This window comes from Marmota monax, unplaced genomic scaffold, assembly GCF_021218885.2.
Source record: "Marmota monax isolate L192 unplaced genomic scaffold, Marmota_monax_Labrador192_F-V1.1 WCK01_AAM20220418_F8-fsc00010, whole genome shotgun sequence".
NCBI classification, from domain to species: domain Eukaryota; kingdom Metazoa; phylum Chordata; class Mammalia; order Rodentia; family Sciuridae; genus Marmota; species Marmota monax.
Window position 1 is genome coordinate 7,163,112 of NW_026692321.1, and position 24,455 is coordinate 7,187,566.

At 50.0% G+C, this 24,455-nt stretch overlaps 1 protein-coding gene across 2 annotated transcripts; it reads left to right on the forward strand.

Annotated features, from left to right (window-relative positions):
- Nucleotides 1–241: 241 nt before the first annotated feature.
- Trib2 (tribbles pseudokinase 2) lies at nt 242–24,202 on the forward strand. Of its 2 annotated transcripts, XM_046441288.2 has the most exons (4): nt 242–990; nt 1,149–1,879; nt 6,546–6,838; nt 21,817–24,202. In XM_046441288.2, exons 2-4 carry the CDS (start codon nt 1,610–1,612, stop codon nt 22,283–22,285), a joined length of 1,032 nt encoding a protein of 343 aa, XP_046297244.1. In that variant the 5' UTR covers nt 242–990; nt 1,149–1,609; the 3' UTR covers nt 22,286–24,202. The 2 variants fall into 2 exon arrangements, with proteins under 2 accessions (XP_046297244.1, XP_046297242.1); XM_046441286.2 differs by having other exon boundaries at nt 242–1,879.
- The last annotated feature ends 253 nt before the right edge of the window (nt 24,203–24,455 follow it).

The following is a 24,455-nucleotide window of genomic DNA, read 5'->3' on the forward strand; positions in this document are numbered from 1 at the left end:
GGCCAGCGCAGGCGCCCCCGACCGGGAGCTGCAATGGCTGTGGCAGCCGCCGCGCCGCGGACTGGCGCGTTGAGCCGCCCGAGGACTGGCAGCGGCGAGGCTGATTGATGGGCGCTGGGCTCAATGAGGGGACCCGGGCGGGGGCGGGGCGGGGCCGGCTCCGGACCGAGCCAGTCGCGGGTGCGGCTGGGGGCGGGGGTGGGGGCTCCGTGGAAATGTGTCGGTGACATTGAATGGGGAGACCGAGCGCGAGCGAGGCGCGCGCGCGCGCACACACACGCGCACACATAGCCGGCTCGCTCCGAGATCCCCGGCCACGTAAGTAACTATTAATACCGCCTCGCCGGGAGATGCGGGCGTGCTGAGCGCCAGGATTGGCCTCGGGCACAGTCGGCCAGCCCCTTTAATTTTTAAATACACAGTCCTCTCTTACCTCTGGGTGGCAAGAAAAAAAAAAAAAGGAGAAGAAGAAGAAGAAGAAAAGCCGTCAATTTTCTCCAAAACAAACCCCGCCGGGCAATTTGGGTTGAGGGCAGGGGGAGACGGAGTGGTTGCAAATTACTCCAAGGCAAGATCCAGTTCTCCAGCTGGAAAGGAACGCCGCGGGTTGGCAGAGCCGGGGAAGCTTTCCGTTCCAGTTCCCGCTGGACCCCCGGAAGCTGGTGCCTGGGAAATCGGAGACCATTGATCCTCCTTGGTCCCCGCCCGCACTTCTGGCTTCATTCGGAGGAAGATCCGGAACGCGGGCAAGCGGCGACAGCATGAGCCTGTTCTGACCTCCGCGCCGCGGGCCAAGCCCTGGGCTTTGTCGCGGTACCTGCGCCCGGCGGGGAGGCAACTCTGCCCCGCTTTTGCAATCTTTTGTTGGCAGCTCTGACCGCTCCAAGTTAAATGATCCCTTGCTATTTTTCTTTTTTTGTGTGTTTGTTTAATTTTTTGGAGAGCTCTTGCGATCTTGGAAAAGCCTCAGACGCCATCTACAGTTAAAACGTAGGTAACTGCCCTCTCCCGCACCCCCCCCTTCCACGCCCCCCACCCTTTCCACCAAAAAAGGGGGTGCAGCGCGGATTCTGGCTGCCGTGCGTCGCGAGCCGGTAGACCCGTGCTTATTTCCTTTTTTCTTTTTGTTTGGTTTCTAACGCGTGGAGACTGAGCCTCCGCCGTGCGCTTCCCGAAGACTACACAAACTACAGCAGGGCTTCTCCGCCCCGTCTGCGATTCGGAAGGCTGCCTGGGGTTCGCTTCGGGAAACCCGGCGCTGCAGCTCTCCACCTTAACATTCCGGTTACTCATCTGTATCCAGTTGGGAAAAGAGAGAGAAAAACTAAAAAGTGAGGCGATTCTGCACATCGCTGGCTGCTTTGGGGTAACAAAAGGACCCGAGTTGCCTTTCGACGGAGCACCCCCCCGGGAGCCCGGCTCGGAGCGGACGAGGTGCTCGCGGAGCCCATCGGGGGCTTCCAACTCTTTCTCCACGTAACCCCTCTCCATCCCCTCCCCTCTGGTTCCTTTTTTTATACCGGTGGCACAGAGGCGCCTGCAGCCGCACTCGCCTGCGACTCCTCTCTCCAGCGGGTTTTTTTGTTTGTCGTGTGCGATCCCCACACTCATGAACATACACAGATCTACCCCCATCACAATAGCGAGATATGGGAGATCGCGGAACAAAACCCAGGATTTCGAAGAGTTGTCGTCTATAAGGTCCGCCGAACCAAGCCAGAGTTTCAGCCCGAACCTCGGCTCCCCGAGCCCGCCGGAGACTCCGAACTTGTCGCATTGCGTTTCTTGCATCGGAAAATACTTATTGTTGGAACCTCTGGAGGGAGACCACGTTTTTCGTGCTGTGCATCTGCACAGCGGAGAGGAACTGGTGTGCAAGGTAAAGACCCCGGGGTTTGGTTTTGCTTTTTGTCTTTTGAAAAGATTCCCCGGCCCTATGGAAGTGGCAGTCGGGGGCGGGAGGTCGCCAAGCCTTCGACCCTGGGGGAGGGAGTTTCGCGGGATAATTATCCGTGGCCTCGTTAAATGGTTTTGTTTATTTATTTGTCCATGTTGGACTAGTTGAGAAGTTTTTAGACCATTGCAGACAATGGGGCGGGCTGCAGCGGGGGCGTTTTGGGGAGAGCCCGAGGTGGGGAGGGCGGCGAGACTGCGCGGGGGCACGGACGCGCGTGCTCCCCGAGGCTCGTGGAGCTCGGTGCGCGGGGCCGGCTGCCGCTGCCCAGGGGATTTCTCCCTCTGTCGATCCCCCTCCCCTCCCCACGCGAATAGGGAATCCCCCGCTCATTTAAGATACTGATGACTTGGTTCCTTTAGCAGCCATTGTTCTTAGGAGCTTGCAGGTGTTAAACCTTTGTTCCAAAGGTGCCCTTTAAAAGCAACACAGAGAGGTGTCCCTTCTGGCTGAGCCCAGGGCCCCAGCGCGGAGAAGGAGTTTACAAAGATCTTTCTTTTACCTGGAGCTTGGAAATGAAGGTTGGGGTGGCAATCCAAGCCGCCTGCTCACCTTGGGTGAACAGTGAATCCTTTGGGTCGGTCTTGTCTTTTTTTCTCATCTCCAGACTATCTTGCCAGCACATTTTCCTGATCCTTATTCCTCATCCCCCCTCCACACACCTTTGCCTGCAAGGTTTTGAGGCTAGCATTTGGAGCCCCCTGGAATTGGGGTGCTGATACAGAGATGGATACTTCAGTTTCCTTTTTGTCTTTGACCCTGAACAGTGACTGGCTTGTGTATGCATGTGTGTGTCTTTGTGTGCACTCAGGGCATCAGAGGAGGGATGAGAAGGGGAATTGTTGCAAAAAAAAAAAAAAAAAAAAAAAAAATTTAAAAAGACTCCAGTGGAGCATAATGCTACCCAGAATTGGACATAGATCAAGAATTCATTCTCACTTAATTTTGGATTTGCTCACTGTTTTTTTTTTTTTTTTTTTGCGGGTGGGGGTGTTCAGTGAGGATACGGGCGGGCTGCTTTTGAAATGGGCGCTGTCCTGCACATCTGTATTACAAATAATGCATCACACTTTTCCCATTAACCAGAGTCTGCTTTGTGGAATAACCTTATTTCATACCGAACTGGAGTATTCCATAGCAAAAATTGGGTTAGCGGAGATCTCTAGTTAGTTTCGTGATTGTTCAGTTCAGACCTTAGGTGAAATCAGACTCTTTAAATATTGCTGTTTGCATATATTTGGTATTTTGCATCTTTTCCGAGTTATACAGACTCAGTGCAACTGTTCCCGGTTAAACAAAATTCAGTAGGTGGCTCAGAGCTGGATTGGATTCTCCAAGTCCTGCAAGGTTGCACAATAGGCTAGGCATCCTCTGAAATGAATGAATTCCACAGAGCTGCCACTCTGTTCTGAAATATGCACATCACCCAACAGTGAGTGTTTTCCCTCCTTTTGCTCAACTTCAGTGTAGCATTTTAATATTTTTTTCGAAGGCTGGAGATGCTTTGAAGTAAAGAGACTGTGCAGCCAAATTCTGCAGGAACATCTTGCTGGTATTTCTTTGTTTAAAATCAGAGAAGTCTCTGGCCTCTGCTTGCTCTTTCTCCCTTCAGGTCCTTCAAGACATATTTCACTGTAGCTGACCTTTCAGTGTCATTTGCACACTTGCTCTCTGGCCTAAAACTGTCCTTAATCTGCTGGTTTAGTTATTGCAAAGATTGGATCAGCCCCTCACCAATTACAGTGTGGCTGCAAGTGGATTTAAGTGCAGTATCATTGTTCTGCTTGACAGAGGTCATCCCTGTGAGGCACAGCAGCGTCTGTTTTCCTGCCTTTCTACCAGAGGTGATGCGGGTGACTTCTGCAGACAGAGCTGTGTATATCCTAGGGAGCCAAGTGAGTTTTATAAAGCTGCATCTATGAACTACCTTGAGAGACACACCGAGGGTTCTTAGATCACTTCAAGGCTCAGGGAAATCTAATCATTGAATCATATTCCTTTTGATGTTTTAGAACATAAGGTTCATGTTTCTTAGCTCTGTGCTGACCCAAGAAAAAAGTCTTTAAAAACAGAATGGAAAGGTGCTATTCACCACAGAGGACTACATAGAGAATTCTGTAGGACACTCTGGGGATAGGGATTCCAGGGACATTTAAACAAAATGATCCAGCCTGTTTATTGTCTCCTGTGTGCCTACTTTGGCTAAGCAAGTGGAGGAAGGAGCTTTAGGGGGTCTTTAGCTGTATCGTTTTCATAGAAATGCTGGTAGCTACTGTGCAGACTGACATAAGTACTGTCTTGGCAGAAAGAGCACTTTCTTTTTGCAAACATTATTAATGGTGGCCTAATCTCACAGCCTTATCTGAACTGTCATATTATATAACTAAGGTTCCAAATTAAACATTTGAAAGAAGCTGGCAACCAGGCTTAAGGCTTGATTTTGCACTTGAAGGTGATGGTTTAAATACCAATCCAAGCCCATAAATGCCTGTTACAGCCACTAATAAAAGTTTGGCTCCTTCCCATTGGGAAAGCATAAGTACTTCTTTTATTTTTCATTTCTGTCCACCATCTTGGAATTTGGTATCTTCTACAAAGGGTATGGCTGTATTTTGAAGCTGCCACTAATGTGTTAGATTGTTGTTTTCTTTCTTGAATTCTATGTCCATTCAGTTTTTCAGCAGTGAGCAAGGATAATAGGCTAAACATGCTGAGTCAAAAGCACCTTTTATTTTTTAAAAAGGCAACTGGAAACAGGAAGTATATTGTAAATAACCATAACTCGAGGCCCTGACTGCAAGATCCTGCAGCCTGGCTCTTCAGAGCAGATCAGGCTCATTATATAATACAGTGTCAGTAGCCCCTGCAAAGCGTTTATTCCTCTGAATTTTCTGAGGCTTCCCCGCATTCTGTTGCCTGCAGTCTGGGTGTTGAAGTTGACTCAAGCATTTCAGATTCCTAATTGAACGGGCCTCTGAGGTCACTGCTCTGAGGTCATCATTTGACAGTATCAGGGTGTGATTTGTGGTCTCTGGAGAGGCTGAAGTATTCATTCTTAAATTCTAGGGTGCAGTGGCAGCAGCTGTGTGCTTTCCTGAGCTGCCTCATTATGGTTCATTCACAACGATGCTGTTAACTTTGCTTCCTCAGCCCCAGTTAGCACCAGCCCCCTTGAGGTTCTTATTGTCCCTGTTTGACTCACAGATTTTTTTTATTTTTTTTTTTAATGCTTAGAGTGACTGAACTCTTGGATTCCTAAATGGCAGCCTCTGTCCCTGAATGAGCTCCAGAAGGCTTGGGATCCCTTTACAGGAAATCTAATATTGTGCATGTATTTGAGCTGGGTGCTGTCAGCCAAGAGGGGCAGTTTTAATCAGATTCCTGGGTAGAATCAGGATCCAGGAAAGGTTGATGGCATTTAAGTCGGCATCTTCATTTGGTAGAGAGGGGGTGTCTAGTGACCCTGTGCTGGTGGCTGAGCCAGGATTAGTGTCCAGTGGTTCACACTCCTGTGTTTTCTCACCACATTGCAAAATGGTGATCATGGACAGTATGTTCTCACTTAATAAAGCCATTTAAGAAGCTCAGTGTTTGCAAACTGATAACATAAAGGGTGCTGTTGGGGCGTTCCTCCTGTGGATTCTCTTGAGCCATGATCCCTTTCACCTTCCCTCATTCGTTACACCCCTGGTACCCTCCTCTCACCCTAGTACCCTCTCTCTCACCTCTGTCCTTGTCCTGGGAAGCAAGGACAGCCAGGTCCAACCCAGGCACTTGTGCTGCTGATTTAACTCAGGTCTTGAATGAATGAAAGCTTCCTTTCCAACCTCGGAAATTCTCTGTAGTGTTCATTTCAGTTAGGTCTCTTTCAAAAGGTATTGATGGTACATTTTCTTTTTAAGCAACAATGAGGTGGCATTTCACAGGCTAATTCTGATTCATGGAAAATCATTGCATAACTGGTTCATTGAGTTAGATATCCGTGGAGGGAAGAGGGATGCAGTCGGCTTCTCCATTGACAAGGCCTGCAGCCTGTTCTCAGCTCTGCCACTGGGGGCACGAGTTTTGTCTTCTTTTTTGAGCCTCAATTTCCGCCTCTGCAAAATGAACATACTGAATTTAGAAAACCATTAGGCATGGTAGGGGGGTGTTAGTTGTTGCGATAGGATGCTTATTGATGTTCATTTCTTTATTTCTCTTTTCTTTGAAGGAAATAAGATATTGTCCATGCTTCTTGGGGTGTGTCACTTTCTGATCTCGCCCTAGAACTTGGAAAAGCAGAGGCAACTGGGCTAAAGGGGACAATGATAAAACTTAACATTTGTATGCTGCCTTCGTTTTCTCTTATAATCCTCCCAACACCAAGTGAAGAGTCATTTGCTTATTTTTCACATGACAGCTTGGAGAATCAGAGCAGTCGGGGCACTCACTTCTTCAGTGCCACAGAGCTGACAGCAGACAGGTCTGATAGGATCAGGGTCCGAGTTCGGTGTACTGTCATCTTAAACACATGCCTGTAGGAGGTGTTAGTGTCCTGAGATTCCGGGGTGTAGGAGGAGCCTCTGATTTGCTCTTGTTACTCCTGTTCTAGGTGTTTGAGATCAGCTGCTACCAGGAGTCCCTGGCCCCGTGCTTTTGCTTGTCTGCCCACAGCAACATCAACCAAATCACAGAGATCCTCCTGGGTGAGACCAAAGCCTATGTGTTCTTCGAGCGAAGCTATGGGGACATGCATTCCTTTGTGCGTACCTGCAAGAAGCTGAGGGAGGAGGAGGCAGCCAGACTGTTCTACCAGATCGCTTCGGCCGTGGCCCACTGTCACGACGGGGGCCTGGTGCTGCGGGACCTCAAGCTGCGGAAATTCATCTTCAAGGATGAAGAGCGGTAAGGCTCAGTCCTCTTCAGATGTGTGTGTGGGACAGGCTGCTCCTGCAGTCACGGGAAAGGTTGCAGTGAAGACTTTTTTGCTGACTGAGGTCCCGGTGAGGGCAAGACAACGGGAGGTCAGAGAGCAGAATATGGCAGTGTTTAAGTGCCATCAGAAAATAAATACCGCTGTTCTAAGGTGTCATTGAATGTGGGGTAGTCAGTGACCTAGCGAGTGTGTAGGGTTTCTTGTCATGAACTCTTCAGGTGCCGGCAAACCAGGGTGGCATTTTCAATGCCACCGAAGACAGGACTTTAAAAAATGCTATACCCCGCAAACACTGCCTAGAATCGGTTGTATATAATTCAGTCACTCCTTCAATAGCTACTTCCAAGCCTATATTATGTGTGAATCACAGTTCTCAGCATTATGAATAGCAGATGAATTAGAGCCATCTGCCTTCTGAGAGTGTTGCATCTCTTAACAGAGGTGAGTTCCTGGATCCCATGGGAGCTGGGGTGGTGGGGGATGTTACTTTCAATTAGGAATTAAAGGGATAAGAAGGGTTTTGCAGAAGAGGAGGGTGACTGGGTAGCTAAGGCTTGAAAGGTGAACGTATCCCGTGCAGTGTGGGGAGGACCGCCCTCCAGGTGAGGAGACTGCAGTTGTAATGCGTGCCTGTGACATTTTCAGTGATTTCAGGAAGCAGCTGCACAGGACGCTGGGCATCTGGATTCCATTCATGGTTCTGCCATGAACTCATTACTTTCTATGTAGCAAACCCCACTGGGGCTTTGCTTTCTCTTCCAGCTGACTTGGGTTGTAAAAACTCCTTGAGTCACTTTTTTTTTTTTTTTTATGAATATGCGTTTTTAGAAGGATGAAGGCCACGGAGTCATGTGCGTTGATCACTGTATTCCAAGAATTACTTTTTAAGTGGCTTTACTTACTGGTGTCATGGAGTCTTAGGACTGCCTTGAAAAAAGAGGCCAGTGAAATAGAGGACCCACCGTCACAGAGTCATCCTGGTGGATCACCTGATGGTGGGGCCAGTTCCCTTGTTCTTTTAGTTACTCAGCAACATGTTTTGCTTGCTTTCCATGGTTCAGGCACAGCCCTGTGATCAGAGCTTTCCAGTCGGTTGGCCATCCAGCCCAGTGGCCTGTGATAATTTCAGGCTATGGCTTAGAGAAGTCCAAGGACACCCAGATGAGTGAGATCCAGCGATGTGTGCTCTGTTATTTTAAATTATCATTTTTTATGTGCTTTTGAATCTCCATCGTTTGAGCTAATTGAGAAGTTAGTGTTTGGCAAGCTCGTTGGTATGAACAGAGGGAGAGGGCCTGTGGTCACTCAACCCAAATGTCATTTTCATGGTGCCGATATTCCAGCTGCATAGGCGAAGAGCAGAAGGCGTCTGTGCTTCCTGGGCTGCAGAAGGTGGCGATTTTTCCATGTTTTTATCCACAGAGGGGAGTCGTGGGCAGCTAGTATTCTGGTTATTGATTTTGATGCCTTTACCTTTATTGACACACTGAAGAAGGGAGACTCTCCTAAGATTCACATGTGGGACCGACCCTCACATTTTCTGTTCTGCAGCCTAGGCGTTTCTGCCCTTGGAACCTGGAGACCCAGGTCCTTACCCTGGTCTTGATTTTAATGGCCTTTGTGGCCTTGGACACCTCCCCAACACACACACACACACACACACACACACACACAACTTTCTCATTCCTCTGTGTGGCTCTGCTGTCCTGGCTCTAAGTTCTTCTCAGGCTATAGCACTCAGGTCCATACTTCTGGGAACATTCTTACGGGGGAGCTGCTGAGCGCCAGCAGAATACCCATGAAGGTGTTCTCTTGCCGCTCTGTGTTTCACTTCTCTTTGGAGATTTAATAACCTCACCTACAAAAACAGGAGATGATGTCTTTGGCCTCTTACTATACTGCTGCACTTCAGCTTACTTGATTCTGAAAGCTGGAGAGGCAGGTGTCCTTTGGTCCATGTTGGAGTGGCGCTCTGAAACACGGAGTGGGAGGTTTCACCTAGAAAGAGCAGAAGTGGGACGAGGTTCTCCAGCAAGTCAGCTCAGCTCTTGAGAAATCCATTTGCCTGGGGTGGGGGTGGGGTGTGTGTGCACACCCTAGCCAAGCCCTCCCCTAGATCTGCTCCTATAAGCCTCTCTTTTGACTGTCTCATTGGAGAAGGGTTTTTCTGACCTCAGTGAGTATCGCGTGGCCTGCCCAGGGATAGCAACTGTGTGTTCATGCAGTGAGCCGAGTAGGGTGGATGCCCCCATGGGAGCAGGCAAGCACCCCGAGGTTCCAGCACACCATGCTTCCTCCCTCTCCTTCGGCTGCCAGGAGGGGAGAGTGTTTCCCTCAGTGTGGGCAGCTAGCTGGAAGCAGGTGATGGCCTCAGGTCAGATTGCAGGGTCCCTACTGCGGGCTTTTCCCCTGGGCTCACTCCTCCTTTCTGAGAAGATTTGTAAGGGTGCTGAGGAGCAGTGTAGCAGAGCCAGAATCCTGATGACCCCAGGCCCAGAGAAGAAAGGTCAAGCTGCAGGAAACTTCCCAGCTGAGGACCAGGGTCTGTGACATTCAGTCTGGGGTTGTGTTTGAACTGTGAAGGAGCTCACCCCTCCGAGAGGACTGCAGAGGGCTGCTCCGTGTGAGCGAGAAACCAGAGCGACCCAGTGGAGCAGACATGTGAGAGCAAAATACTAAATTTGAAGGGTAAAGAGCTTTCCACCCTCAGGAACCAGTCACACTGAGACTGGCAGGAGAGCACCTGCAGCCACACAGCCCTGCAGCCTGAACAGTTGTCATAGCCCCGTGGGACCGTCATTAAGGATGGCGTTCCCCATCTGACTGGTGAGGTTACTGGGCCACACAGGGCTCCAGGTCACATCCAGTGTGTGGAGGCAGCCAGCCTGGAATCTCTCAGTGCCCCCAACACTGTCCCCATCATGCTGCATTCCCAGTGGGCTTGCTGCTGGGCGAGGACAAGTGTTTCTGTCTGGGCAGTTTTGCCAAGGTCACTTCTGTGTTCAAGGACACTCTAAACGTTCTCATCAGTGGCTAATAGAAACTTCTGTCCTCGTGCACCTATCAGCTTTTTGTGAAAGGGGACTAATGCCTAGTCTCCTGTTTTCTTCTTATCATTATTTTGTTTGGTAACCTCCTGATTTCAGAATGTGAAACCTCTGGTTCTGTCACTCAGCATATTTCTGCCTCTCTGTTTCCTGGCTTTGCTGAGTTTCGCAGAAGAGTCTGTGAGTTTATTTGCCTGGAGAGTGGCTTGCACACAGCAGGTGCCCATGCTTACCGAGAGGATTCCTGATCTCACTGGGGCCAGGGCACCAGGAGCTCTTGACATGCATCTTAATTGTGGCATCTTCAGTGGAGTTACCAACTCTATTGGGTTGAATCTGAAAGAGTTTTGAAAACTTAAACCATGGTGTCTGTGTCTGTTTTCTGACGTCTGATTCATTCATGAGAAAAGCATAGAGGCATGTTGGCTGCGCAGCGTCATCAGACACCTCACTGATGTATCCGTCTTTTCTTTCAAGGACGTGCTCCTTGTCCTTCTGTGATCTTGAGCCCCCTGGAAGGTGGAGGAGCAGGTAGTGGAACCGCCATTCAGAACAGGACTGCCCGTGAGCCGATTGCTCTTGCAAAAGCTGTACATTGCAGAAGTCTCTAGCTATGCTGCCCGGACCATCCCTGAACACATTCTTAGGAGCAGCACCTTGGGTTCAGTCCCCACCATAGCTTTGGAAACATTGTTCTTGGGTGGCACAGGCAGTGCCCTTGTGCTGAATGAGCAGCAGCTTAGATTCTTCCACTTCCGTTTTCCTGGGATCTGGGTTCTAGATTCAGATGCTGGCTCTACCACCTGTTGGTTGCCTGGGCTTGGACAAGTCATTGAATATTTCTGAGCTGTGGTTTCCTCAAAGCAGAAATGATAATGACATCCCTGGAAAGTAGGTGTGAGTATTAACTGGGATGCTGCTGTGATCCATGGGTAGCACAGGCACCCTAACGTGGCAGCTGTGTCTGGAGTCATTGAGAAACACCACCAGTAGAGATGACAGCCCTCAGGACTCCCTGAAGAACAAGGTCTCTCTGTGGCAGCCTTCTCTGTGAACCTCAGAAGCATAGCTTCAGATTTAGGCCATACCCTTCTCCTTTCTGTTTAATTACAATCACTAAATCAATGCTAAGAGGTTGACCTGCCGGTGAAGTGCATCTGATGGGAGCCTGTTGCTCAGGAAGGAGGAGAGTTGACCAGCTGCAAGCGGAGGGGGTGACAAGGATACTGTCTGGCCTGGACCAGCCTCTGTGTCTCGGGCTCTAGGCTGCTCCTCCTCTCCACCCCATGATGTTTCTGCATGGCAGAGCACTCCTACTTTGTTCGCATTGCTCAAAGGGTAAATCTCAGGATCCACAAGCATGGAGCAGCATTGTGGATCCCACCTCTGTGGAACTCACCCCGGGCACACTCTTCGCACCCACAGTTTCTGCAGTCAGATCTGAGATGGTGTGTGTGAGTGGCCAGGGTCAGCCTGCAGGGCAGGGTCCTGATTCTGATAGAAGGTAGAGTATTTCCCCAAATCTCCAAAGGGGGTACCCGATGCCCTCCTGCCTTGGTCTCCTGTGGGGTTGGGATGATCTGCTGGCACAGCCTGGTGTTAAGGGCCCGGAGTTTCAGTGTGGGCCTCAAGGGAAGGGCTGGGCTTGGGAGAAGGCCTGCTACTTCCTGCAGAGTGAGAGCTGCCCACTGGGTTCCACTCCCTGCCCTTGCATGCTACCTAACTCCTGTGCCAGACCTCCTCATGGGTAAAGTGGTAAAAAGAAGATCGTCGTAGAATTAAAGGAATTAACACAAGGAAACTCAGTGGTTGGACATAATCAGCTGTATGCTGGCCTTAGTCTCCCCCTACCTCACATCTCCTTGTGGTGACAAAGGATGGGAAGAGCCCCTGATGCAGGCACACCCTTGGGCTGCCTAGGATGAGCTGGTGGGACATTGTTCCCACAGCAACCCTGCTTGGTTTTGTCCACTGGGTTTCTTCCTGGGCACAGGGCTTCTTGCCACTCCGCCCCCCAGTCTCAGATCAGTGTTGACATTTCCTCACACAGAAATGTCTCATGTGAACCGAGAAACACGCCTCTTTACATGTTTCTTCTTTGGTTAGAAGATCTTTATCTCTTGACATGGCAGGTTTCGTTTTCTCTGCAGGGTGGAAGCCCATCAGTGCCTGCCTCTGCCGAATGGCAGCTGGGAGCCTCCGCAGGAACTGAGGGCAGGGGCCTTTTGGTGTAATGAGTGCCCGCTGGGCCTCCCTGGGGCTGGAGGCATTTCCGCCTACCCCCAGCGAGGAGGTCAAGGCTGTCCTTCTCAGGAGTGGGTTTCTGCATGGGTTCCTCCTTAGGTCTTCCAGTTGCCTCCCAGGAGGCTTTAGTATCTCACCAAGTGCTGAGGGTGGAGGCGAGGAGCTCAATTCAGATACAGCCTTTCTTTCATTAAGAGCTATACCCATTTTTTCAAGTTGCAGGCAACCCGTGTTTTAGGAAAACACCTTGCGCATTTTGCTTTGAAGGAACAGAGCTCCTGGGAAATTCCCTTCCCTATGTCGACTAAATGTACTTGAGACAGTACCAGCCCTGGAGCCACTGCCCCCGCCCCTGCTCCCCAGGGTAGGTAGGTGTCCTTCCCCCACAGCATCCCTTTGCCTTCGGGGTACCTCATGTCCTACTCTGCTCTCATGGTCCATGTGTGCATCTCTGGACTATCCTTGTCCCCTGCCCTGATGGACCAGGAGCTTCCCAGGACAGAGACTTTCATGGCACCTGGAACACGGTGGACATTGCTGTATGTTGACTCAATGAAAATCTCCTTTTTGGGGTAAGAGCAGCTCAGACTGGATTCTCATGACAGGGAGAGAGAGGCAGAGATGGAGATCATTTGCAAGTAGGTCCTTGCCTGGAGCTGGAGCCCTGAAAAGTGGAATCCCCATGGAGACATCTTTTCAAAGAGAGCTGGTTTCCAAGTCATACGTCGAGTGGGAAATCAACCCATCACTCTCATTTTGATTAAATGATTGATGCCTACGTGACATCTATTTAAGACACTGTTTTCAGTGTCTAAAGCAGGCTGTAATTTTATTTAGGAAGGGCTTTGCGGATCACAGAGAAGACTGAGCTTGCTCAGAAGATTGAGCTTGCTTAGAAATAGACAAAACAGTGGATACGCTGGCAGGATTTTTGGCCTGGCTGTTTGCTACTTAGTCAGTTAGCTGTGGACTAGTCTAGGGCCACTGGGGAAACCAGGAAGAGGGCACAGTGGTGAGATTCTTGATGCCTCCATTTAGCCCTAGGATCTTGGTCTAGTGCCTCTGAGGTCAGTGGGGATAATGCATATAAAGGGCATTGGAGGTTCTTAAGAATGTGGCTGTCACTGCTTTTAGTTGTCATCTTGTGGCTTCCAGCCTCATCCGTGGAGATTCATCTATTCATTCAATAATTACTTATTAAACACTTGTTGTGTGCCAGGCACTATCCTAGATGCTGGAGATATGGCAGTGCTGAGCCAGACAGAAACCCTGCCCTCATAGGACCTATGTCCCTGAAATAATATCCAGGCCTCATAAGTATCAGAGTGTACTTACTATAGCACTTAAATTAACTAATTAAATTCTAGCTGTTTTTGAATTACCCGATTTAAGCCCAGTGAGTGCTCTTATTATCACCGGTTTACAGATGAGGAAATTGAAGCCCCTGTTTTACAACCCCTGAATGGCATACCTGGGCTTTGTTACTCAGGTAGATGGCCCTGAGCCTAGGCTCTCTAGTGAAAGAGTGTCTTCAGGAAAAAATACCCAAGTTAGATAATAAAATACTGCATCTTGTTCCCAACCCTCAGAAAGAATGTTCCTAGGCAGTTGAGCACCGAGTTGCTCCAGGAGAACTGACCAGTGGAGCAGATGGTTTTCTGAGCAGTCAGAACATCACTGGGCCCACCAGTTAGCCGACCCTGTGGGCAGTCCCCAGGTTTCAGTTTATGGGGTGGGTTTTATTTTCTTCACAGAACTGTGAGGTGGGGTCTATCATCTTTCTACCACCGTGCCTTGAGTAGAACTCAGCATTGTCATTTGATGAAACGGATGTATGAGCAGCCCTCCTGCCCCCAAAGCAAAAATGTTATAAACTAGCCCCCCTCTCTAATATTAGCAGTGGAAGGCAGAGTGTGGAAATGCAGTCTGAAGGTCCTTTCCCCACCACTGGTGTGATCTTCTAAGTGACAAAAACAGAATTTAGCCTATTCAAACTCTCTTTGGGCTGTGGGCATTGCAGTTCTTAAGTAGAGTCACACTGAGGTGTCCTGAGCTACATCCAGGCAGAAGGTTGGAGCTGAGGGGAGGGGGCTCTTGCACACAGGATGCTAAATTGCAGACATTTATTAAGCACCTACTAGACCTGTTCACAGCTAGTCCTTGCAGATGGAAGAAGCAATGGGATAATTATTTCACAATTCCCGCAGTGGAAGGGTGTGGAGGGAGGTCATATCAGGGGGGATGGGCTTCTGAGTCTGGTAGGACAGGGAGGTTCCTGTAAGTGAGCCAAGCCAAGCGGCAGGAAGGATCTGGTGCAGGAGGAAAGTGCCTCTGGAAGATCATCCAGGGGAGGGAGAGATAAGACTGGCAGGAAAGCTGTGGGCTAGGGCCTTGACTCTATTCATCCCTGACCTTGAACTTGACCTGAAGCCCTGGAGGAGCCACTGACAGGTTTTCTAGGACAGGGACAAGGTCAAGATCGTGATTCTGGAAGCTCATATGGGGGACTGACCAGGAATGGCCAGACAGGGAGCTGGGCCTCTATTTCAGGGTGATGCTGCTTGAACTGGGACCTTGACTATGGAGCTGGGGGCGGGGGTGGGTGTGCAGGGATTTGGACTCATCCCTTTTGTCTTTAGGTGTGAAAATAATCAGAAGGGCAAGGTCCTTACTCAAGCTTCCAGATGTGTTGGGAGCAGCACTGGTTTTCGGACCCCCTGTAGGTGCGCTCCGGTTTGGGGCATCGTCCAGGTGGAGCACGCTGTCTGGCTGGAGAGCAACCTGCCCTTGCTGCCCTCCACGAGCCCTGTCCTCCCCACCTAGGAAGCTCAATAGCAGCAGCAGCACCACCTCTGGATGCTCCTGTCTAGCTCTGAGCTGCAGTAACTTCTCTGAGAGTCAAATGGGTTTATTCTGGGGAGGAAGGAGCTGCTTCAAATGCAGGGAGCAAGTGGAGAGTGGAGCATTGATGGGGAATTCCCACCAATGCCGCTCTGTCCTGGGTTTCCCCATCTGTTTCCATGGTGAGCAGCGTCCTGAAGGCCCTGAAGCGTGCAGGCTGCCCTGTGTGGAGTTTTCCTGGAGGGCTTCCAGGTGGAATGACCCCCTGTCAGCCCAGTTAGCCACAGTCGTCAGAGATGTACTCCCCACACTGGGCTCCATTGAAGTTGGGCAGCTGGTGCTACAGAGGACACCTGGGTACTTGGCCCCAACGGGGTTTCTCATCCCAACTCTGCTGTTTCCCAGAAGTTTCTTTCATGTTTCTAACCTGCAAGGGTCCCCGCTGTGACCTGGTGCATCATATCAGGGCAAAGACACCCATTTTCCGGGTTTGCAAGTAAGGAGAGGCTTGTTCTTTGTTCCACCTCATAGAACCAGCCAGCTGCCTCCCTGGGAGCCCCTCTTTAGCAACTTCCTCCCTCCACCCTGACTTCCCCAGGGCCTCCCTGCCCACCTGAGCCACCTGAGATCACAGTAGGGTGGATTCGCTGAATGCACAGGCCTCAGTAGGCTCTTGGGGAAGTCCATGCAGGTATGAATCCAGATCAAACGGGGGACAGCTGGTTTTGCATAGGTAAGTGGTGTGTCCATCTCCAGTGGGGGTCTGAGACAGCAGGATGCTCCCCCCAGGCCCCTCTAGCAGCCCTCAGGAGGGCTTTGTCCTGCCCAACTGGACTTGCCACCAAGGTCACACTTAGGAGTGAGAGGCAGAGCCAGGCCACACCTGGCTACGGTTATTTTCCCCTTGGCCTTCCCAGATCCTAGACCTGAGACCTTCCATGACTTTGTGAATATCACTGACCTCAGGCCACGGGACTTCCCCTCCCTGCCAGCCCCTTTGTCTGCTGAACTCCAGCCTCAGCCCCACCCTGGCCCACCCTGTTCCCATCTCTTGCTGCCAAGAACTCAGGGTGAGGCTTAAAGGTTTAAAAGCAAAGCACAATTTGCTGTGGAGGCTGTTTCTGCTGTTATGGGCGGAACTCTCAGCTGTGAGGCTGAAACCCTGGGTTCAATCCTAGCTCCTTCCTCCCTCACCAGGTGACCCTGTACAGGTGGCAGCAGCTTCTGTCTTCATCTAGGAAGTGCAGAGGTCCAGCCCTCTCTGTCCACATGGCAGCTATCACTTACAACTGTTGGGTTCAGTGGTTTTGATGCGACGGAGGCTGAATAAGTGGGGCCCCACACTTGTCCCCATCCATTCAGGGTCCCCTTGAAAGTTGCTCCTTTTTTGATACTAGGTAAATCTGTGCTGTTGGTGCCAGGCTGTATTTGGAGAGGACAATGGTGTTAGAATCCTTCCAGCATGGATTCAGACCCCCCCCTTTTTTTTCAGTTACCCTATATATGGGTTAGACTATTCAATTCTCTCTGCCTTGGATTCCGTCTTTGTTAGGAAGTACATCCATATCATAATGGATGATTATCGGAATCCTAATATCTCTTAAATTCTTCATACATCGCTACTGTTCTTGTAAATGTAACCATTATTGGGATTATAGAAGGCCACACAGAAGCATTGTAGTCATGTTAGCTTAACAATTAAAGGAAACCTTAAAATCAGACATTTAGAAGCTAGAAGAGGCCTCTTTAGGGCCTTGTTGCTGTTTGTTCTTATGTTGGAGAAGGGAAGCTGATGGAGCTGGTGGTCACTGCTATTTGGACTTAGTGGTGCTGTGGTGGGTGGGGTGACGGGGCTTTCAGGGCCCACTCATGATGTCCTGCAGCTAATGGGAAAGGAACCACATGCTGCTGGTCCTGGCTTCCTCACCTGGCACACCGTCTGGTGATAGAAGGCCCAGCACTGGGCCAGGCCATCAGTGAATGCTACGTGTGCCACGAGGAGTCCTTGTTCATTCAGCCAGTCAGGAGCAAAGCAGATGACTGCTTCCTACCAGATTGCAAAAGGCACTCAGCAGCGCAGCTTCTCTGGCCAAGTGCATCCTGCCCTGGGCTCCTGCCTGCACAGGGATGTCTTCTCCTTAGAAGAAAACCACCGCCGTTTATAGTTGTGTGGTCACAACCATTGCTCCACTCCCACTTGTCACTTTCCAGAATCTTCCTTCTTTGTAGACCATCTCTGGTTCTACCTGCCCTGCACATCTCAGTTCCTTCATCAGGACTGAAGGGCTGGCCTGGGCACACAGGCTGGGGCGGGAGCCAGGACAGGAACACAGGAAGGGATGTGGTCACAGCATTCCTATCCACTTCCACATGCCTGGGGCCTGCAATTTGTATTCTCCTCTGTCTTCCCCACAGGCTCTGAGGTTGAAGGTGGGGACTTCAGTTTAGTAGTAGGATCCATAGAGTTACCACCATTTTTTACAGATCTGCCACCTGAGCTCCCAGGGGAGTTTGCCCTGCATTATTTCATGGAATCTTTACAAACTGAGAGGATGGCTGTTATTTTATGAGTCGTAGGTGCATCCCCAATGCCCACTTGAGGAGCTCAAGCAGAGTAAATGCTCGAGGAGTGTCTTTAAAGCCTGAATGATTAGTGGGACATTTGAATTCCTAGGTCCACGGGTGCTTCTGGTGATTTTTATGAAAATCAACTAATTTGCTTGGGAAAATTATCATCCCTGGGGGATGTTTAGGGGACATCAGAAGTTTCAAGACTGTCAGTTCATTTCTACTCTAGTTTGTAGCTGCACCAGCTAAGGCCCTTTCCATGCATGGTTTGTCCTGTGAGACAGTGAGGCCAGCATCCCTGCAGCCCCCCAGCGGGTCCTCTGGCTCCGGAGCTGGGAAGCAGCGCCTGCCTGGCCTCCCTCTGCTCCCCACTGGAAGGCCCATGTTTAAGGACAGAATCCAGACCCAGTGCGGCAACCCTTGCCTGCAAGTGATGTAAACAAGGTCAGGGTCTGAGAAGGAGGCAAGGTCGGAAGGCGCCCGCCCGCGAGAGCTGCGTTTCCTCCTCAGCTTTTCTCCAGGCTACTCTTCCCCTGGAAGCTTACCTCATGTACCTGAGGAGAGCATGTAAATATACACATATGAACCTCCCTGGGTTTGGAACGCAGATGATGTTTCTCACTTGGAACTTAGCAACATTTAAGGCTAGAACTTGACTGGTGTCACTTCTGCACGTGCTTTGCTTAGACTGCCTTGTTCTGCTGCATCTGTGCTGGACCAGATGAGACAAGCAGCTCCAGCCCAGCATGCTATCACCCCAGCCTCTAAGGGAAGGGGGGTGGAGTGCCCCCTAGGTCAGCCTACAGCAGCTGAACTTTGGCAGCGTGGGGAACAATCGTGTTAGTTCATTCTTGAATTCTTGAAGAGGTCCACTCCACTTGGGGTGTTCATGGATAAGACAGACCTTGACCATCTTTTAAGGCCCTGGTCTATGATATGGAGAAGGCCTTGGGGACAGGCGGTCAGGATGCTTTCAGTGTAGGGGCATGCTTCCTGGTGGTGGGTGTGGGGAGGAGGAAGTCAGAATCTACAGTTGTGACCGGGAAGGGGACAGGCAGGAATAGGACCGCAGGTTTGGCTTGGCATAAAGGGCTTCCTGTGGGAGGTCTGTTGGTTACAGGGCAGAGCCAAGAGCAGGGACAGTGCAGGACCGTCTCCTTTGTTCTCATGGTGAATGACTGCTCAGGTGTGTCCTGGTGCTCCAGGTACAGCAGCAGCGTGATGCTGCTCTGCATCCAGAGTGACCTCATCCCCATATCCAGGAGCTCCTGAGGGGAGGAGGAAGGATCACCAGAAATGGCAGTCGCAATAACACAGAGTATGCATGCCAGTCCTGTAATTCACTGAGTGCAGCCTTTCCCAGGGAGGGGCGATTGGGGTGCAGCCCAGCATGCTACCACCCCAGCCTCTAAGGGAAGGAGGGTGGAGTGCCCCCCTAGGTCACCAGCAAGGCCTCTGCCACATTTACTGTCCTTCAAGGACAGACCTGAGCACAGCTGGGGAGGGGCATCCCAAGCAGCAGGACAAGGCAGAGGCCCCTAGGGCCTTTGTGGAGCATCAGGGAGACGGGGATGAACAGAGGGAGTGCATTGAAGGGGAATGCAGGGGTCATCCCACAGCCTTGGCAAAGAAATTGATCTGCATATGGATGAGACCATGCAGGGCTTCCACACCCCTGGAGTGTTTTGTCAGGAACAGGGCCCCAATTCCAAGACTCATGCCCCTCCCACTGACCTGCCCTGGTTACACAGGTGGGAGAGCCTCTTGTCTCTGTTTTTACTATTCCCACAGCCTCTCTGCTGCCAAGTCAGGGAAGAGCTGCAAGGGTGAGGCTGGCTGGGAGATGCTATTGAGAAACCCCCAGGCCTGTGGTTGGGGTCCCTGCTCCTTGCCTCTCCCCACTGCTCTGCCCTTGGTGGCACTGACCCATCTCCATGCATCTCTGAACATCTGGCAAGGCTGGGGGTCAGCTTCCCCAGCCCTCTTAGATTAGGAGGAGCAAGAGGAAGACAGATTTGTTTTTAATCGGCTCAATTCCAGATTAGCACAGATAGACCCTCCTATTTTTACAGGGCATTAGCCGCAGGGGCAGGAGAAGCACGTGTCTACTCTAGATGATAATAGAATACGGGTGCACACATCAAGAAAAGACATGTTGTTGTGTATCACAGAATCCCAGAATGGTAGAGCTGGCAGAGACATTACGGCTGCCTTGTCCAGATGGTTGCATGACAATGTGAATCTATTCCATTGCTATCGAACCAACTGTACACTTAACAATGATAAGATGGTAAATTTTACGTAATGTATATTTTACCACATTAAAACCTTTTTAAAAGCATTGCCTTCTCTGGCGCTTGTCTTTAAGCCTAAGAGATGCAGTTTGAGTGACCTGGCCCTAGACCCAGCCGGGGAGAGAGTGGGTGCTTGGAGATGTGCCTTTCAGATGCAGGGATCAGTGGTCCGGATGCTGTGGGCCTGGTTGTGCCCTCTACGTCCTGCTTGTCACTGTCACCTTCACAGCAAGCCTTTGTGGGGCTGATGGGACTGGAGCAACCAGGTTTAAGGCACCTGAGAACTTCCGGAACTCTACAGGGCAGTGCTCTGGCCAGGAGAGTCAGGGGGGACTCTGTTTCCACTCAAGCCAAACTTGGTCTTTCACTCAAAAGAACTGCAAGGCAGGAAAACGAGAGTGCCAAGGAGGCTCCTGGGTACGGTGAGAGGCTGTGCCAGGAGGGCACAGGCAGAGGGTGGCTCTCAGTGTAGCCTGAACAAGTCACTCTGCATCCTGGTCCTCAGATTCCTCCACAGTACATTAGGCATGATGAATTGTGAGATATCAGCTTACTTATGAAAGTATTTGCCGAAGGGAGGGAAGGGGGTATGAGAACTGGAAAGATGGTGGAATGAGATGGACATCATTACCCTAGGTACAGGTATGACTGCACATACGGTGGGACGCTGCATTGTGTACAACCAGAGAAATGAGAAGTTGTGCTGCAACTGTGTGTAATGAATCAAAATGCATTCTGCTGTCATATATGTCTAATTAAAGTACATTTTTAAAAATAATGAAGCAAAGAATAAAGATCAGAGCAACAGAAATCCAACATACCAATTTTATCAATAATTGCATTAAATGTGAATGGATTAACTATAGAGTATTATATTTAAAAAAAAAAAAAAGCTTTTACCAGAAGGACTTTTTTATTTTGTACTCAAAGATGATGTGAGTCTTGCTGAGCTTCAGTGTAAGGTGCAATTTCTCTACCTCTTTTCCCAGCACATCAAGGAAAGTCCACATTCCCGTTGATAGTTGTGCAATCCTTAAGCAGCAGGAGGTGATTGGGGGCAGAGTGAGTGGTGAGAGAAAGATCTCGGGGTCATGCTGCCACTGTCACAAACTTACACACACCCAGAAGCACAGATGTGTGGCATGGGCAGGAGACATAGGTAGCCCGAGTCTACTATAAGTACCAGGTCAAGAATCAGACCTTGGGAGAGTGGCAGGAGGGACAGGAGACACATCCGCAGGAAATCAGGGAATAAGATGGAACTGATAGGAGGGTCTCAGCCTTGGAGGGGACAAGGTGACGGTACCCAGCCTTGGAGGGGACAAGGTGATGGTACCCAGTCCTGCTCAAACTGTCCCTGTTTCTGTTTCCATCCTAAAGAGGCTATTGGCAGAACAGGAAGAGCAACAGGGTCAAGTGAGTACAGAGTGAAGTCTTTATTTCCCAGCTAAAAGGCTGTGAGCCTTGATATTTTGATCTGTGAAATGGAATACTAAAATCCATACCTGACGGCAAACACTGGTGAGGCCAAACCGCACGGTGAATGTGCACTTTGCAGCCTGCATCCTACCTTGTCAGGAAGTCATAGGCAGAGCTTGCGTGGACTTCCCAGTTCAATCTGAGTTCACATCCTGTGAGACCTATCATGATTTTGAGAAAATCACTCTTTTTGTCCCCTCATCACCAAGACAGGGGTAATTGTAATGTCATTGATGGTTGCTTAGTTGCTAAAGATTTGAATTCCCAAATAGATGATCAGTTTCAAGAAATGACCTTGCCGGTCTTGTCTCCCCCTGTGTCCCCAGCCCTGGAATAGTGTCATGGGTGGGAAGGAGGAGCAGATGGATGAATGGATGGACACAAATGAGCGGCCTTGGGAACACAGGCCCGGGAGCTGGGTCACCTTGCCTCTCTCGTCTCTCAGCAGCTCATGTCTTCCTGTCTTCCCTGCAGGACTCGGGTGAAGCTGGAAAGTCTGGAAGATGCCTACATCCTTCGGGGAGACGATGACTCCCTGTCCGACAAGCACGGCTGCCCGGCCTACGTCAGCCCCGAGATCCTGAACACCAGCGGCAGCTACTCGGGCAAGGCCGCGGACGTGTGGAGCTTGGGAGTGATGCTGTACACCATGTTGGTGGGCCGCTACCCTTTCCATGACATTGAGCCCAGTTCCCTCTTCAGCAAGATCCGCCGTGGCCAGTTCAACATTCCAGAGACTCTGTCGCCCAAGGCCAAGTGCCTCATCCGAAGCATCCTGCGGAGGGAGCCCTCCGAGCGGCTGACCTCGCAGGAAATCCTGGACCACCCCTGGTTTTCTACAGATTTTAGTGTCTCGAATTCAGGCTATGGTGCTAAGGAGGCGTCGGACCAGCTGGTGCCGGACGTCAACATGGAAGAGAACTTGGACCCTTTCTTTAACTGAGCTCACGTCCCCCAGAGACTTAGCGGGTACCAGGAGCGAGAGGGCCCCAGAAAGGAGTTCTTCCAGGGAACGTGGGGCCTGGCTGGGCAGCATGAGGGACACTCACTCTCACCTGTTTCTGGGATCAGAGAAGGAAGCCTTCAAGGAGCTGGCTGAACATGTAGCACGGGGGCAAGAGAGGCGGGCAGGGGTGGGGTCGGGTGGACAGGAGCCCCCCAGCTCCTCCCCCCGGTGTAGCCTGGGAGACCACCCCTTGCCCACTGGGCTGCTTCCAGCCAACCCCACTTTTCATTTTTGTTCAGAAAGTAGTTGCCGATCTTGATAGAATCAAAACTCTCTGCCTCAAACACACATCTTGGCATTGTACTGTTAGCATTTAACTTCTTGTTATGATTCAGGGAAGGAACGATTGGCCGAGGAGGTTTTTTTTCTTTTATTATTCTTCTAAACAAGCCAACCACCTATGTGATAATCAATGGGATTCACTCAAAAAAAAAAAATAATTCGGTGCACACAGTCTGACCTGAAACCTGGGTGCTACACTAAAGGAAAGCAGAAGTCCAGTTGGTGTCTCTTAATCACTCTCCTCAACTCATTTCTTCTAAACAGACTCTTTAACGTCCTGCTTAGGAAATGACATGTTAAGGCCTTGCTCCCTGAAGGGGAAAAAGGTGTCCTCACGGGCTCTCCTGTTCCTTGTCAACTGGTTTGTGGCAGGAAGCTATTAGAAGTCCAGCTTCCAGACGCATGGCACTAGGGTAGCCGAAAGGGGAAGAAGAAAGGAAAAGAGAAGTTCAACTCCTGTTCGGTTTGTGTCCTTTGAAGGGTTTGCCTGGCAGGTCCCCCTCTTTGCTGAGTGACAGCAAGGGCCCAAGAGGGCGGGAAGCTCCTGGAACCCGGCGGTTGTGCGACTCTCTGATCTCAACTACACATTTTGTCTTTGCTTTATGGGAAACTAGTGGAATGAAACAGGTTGTCCCCCATGTATAAAACACAGGGCAGCTATTTAATTTTCTTTACGAAGAATGATCCCTTTGGCTCGGAAGGCCCTCTGGTTTGGACAGAAAAAACGGGAAGGATGATAAGCTGAAAGCTTGGATGATATAAATAAAACATCCCTCTATCCCAATGCGCACCTTTGTATTTTCAAAAACTCTTCTATTTATTAAGGAAAATGTCACATTGTGATGTATTAAGCCAGTACTTCAATTACGGGTCGACTTGGGATGACATGTTACATGCTGTAGTTAACATTGGTAATTTCTTTTTTTTTTGTTTCTTGTTTGAGTATCTCTGTCCCTGAAATAACCTTTTATTTGGCTTTTCTAGATAGCTTTATTTGATTTCGAGTGGCAAAATGTTTTTTTATTATGGCTTTTCTATTGCTGTATGATACAGAACTCTTTTGGCATAAATATCTGTGTTCCCAGTACCTCAGTTGTTTGGATTTTACGGCCTGTATATGTTTTGTGAAATGGTCCTGTTTTTGGGTAGGTAACATGTGGACTCTAGTATGTAAATGTTACTTGAATCTGTGCTTCATGATAGTATGTGGCATGTATGTGCAGACTCTTGGATGCTTTCTGCCTGCTCAGCAGGAGCCCCTGTCCCCAGGAGGGCGGCTTCACGGTTCACAATCAGGAGACAAGGCGGCCATCGATTTGCCCTCAATTCGCCCTCGATTCTATTTTGATAATGGAGGATAGAGAGGAGAGGCTTTTTTACATTCGGAAGATGGTGCTGTGTCAAGAGGATCTTTTTTCTTCCCTCTTCCCTATTTTTTAAGTACCTTGTAGGAAGAAGGATTGGCGACGTGCATGGTGGGGATCGATGGCCTCTGGTGCTTTGTCCTGTATTTGGTTTAATGTTTTTGTCCTAATCTCTTCAATCAATAAAATTGTGCGTATTTAACTAAAATCCTGAGGCTCGGGAAGTAATGATTTTCTAGATACCCCCTGATTGGTGGCACCAAACACCAACCCGGAGCTTGTATGTTCTCTAAGGTGTTCGCTCTGCAGGGAGGGGAACCACAGTCACTGTGGATAAAAGCTGCCTTTGATCCTTTTGGGGCATCTGCTGCCCATGTAGGTGTAACAGCTCAGTGAATTAACCAGCCTCGCGAGGGATGAGTTACTTCCCATTACAGATTTGGAAATAAGTCCAGGAAGGT

What these genes read in the sequence shown, in the direction of transcription:
- Trib2 (XM_046441286.2), top strand. Translation starts at nt 1,610, where the DNA reads ATGAACATACACAGATCTACCCCCATCACAATAGCGAGATATGGGAGA. An exon ending in GAGAGGAACTGGTGTGCAAG is followed by an intron (nt 1,880 to 6,545) that starts GTAAAGACCCCG and finishes CTCCTGTTCTAG; the next exon opens with GTGTTTGAGATCAGCTGCTA. An exon ending in ATCTTCAAGGATGAAGAGCG is followed by an intron (nt 6,839 to 21,816) that starts GTAAGGCTCAGT and finishes TCTTCCCTGCAG; the next exon opens with GACTCGGGTGAAGCTGGAAA.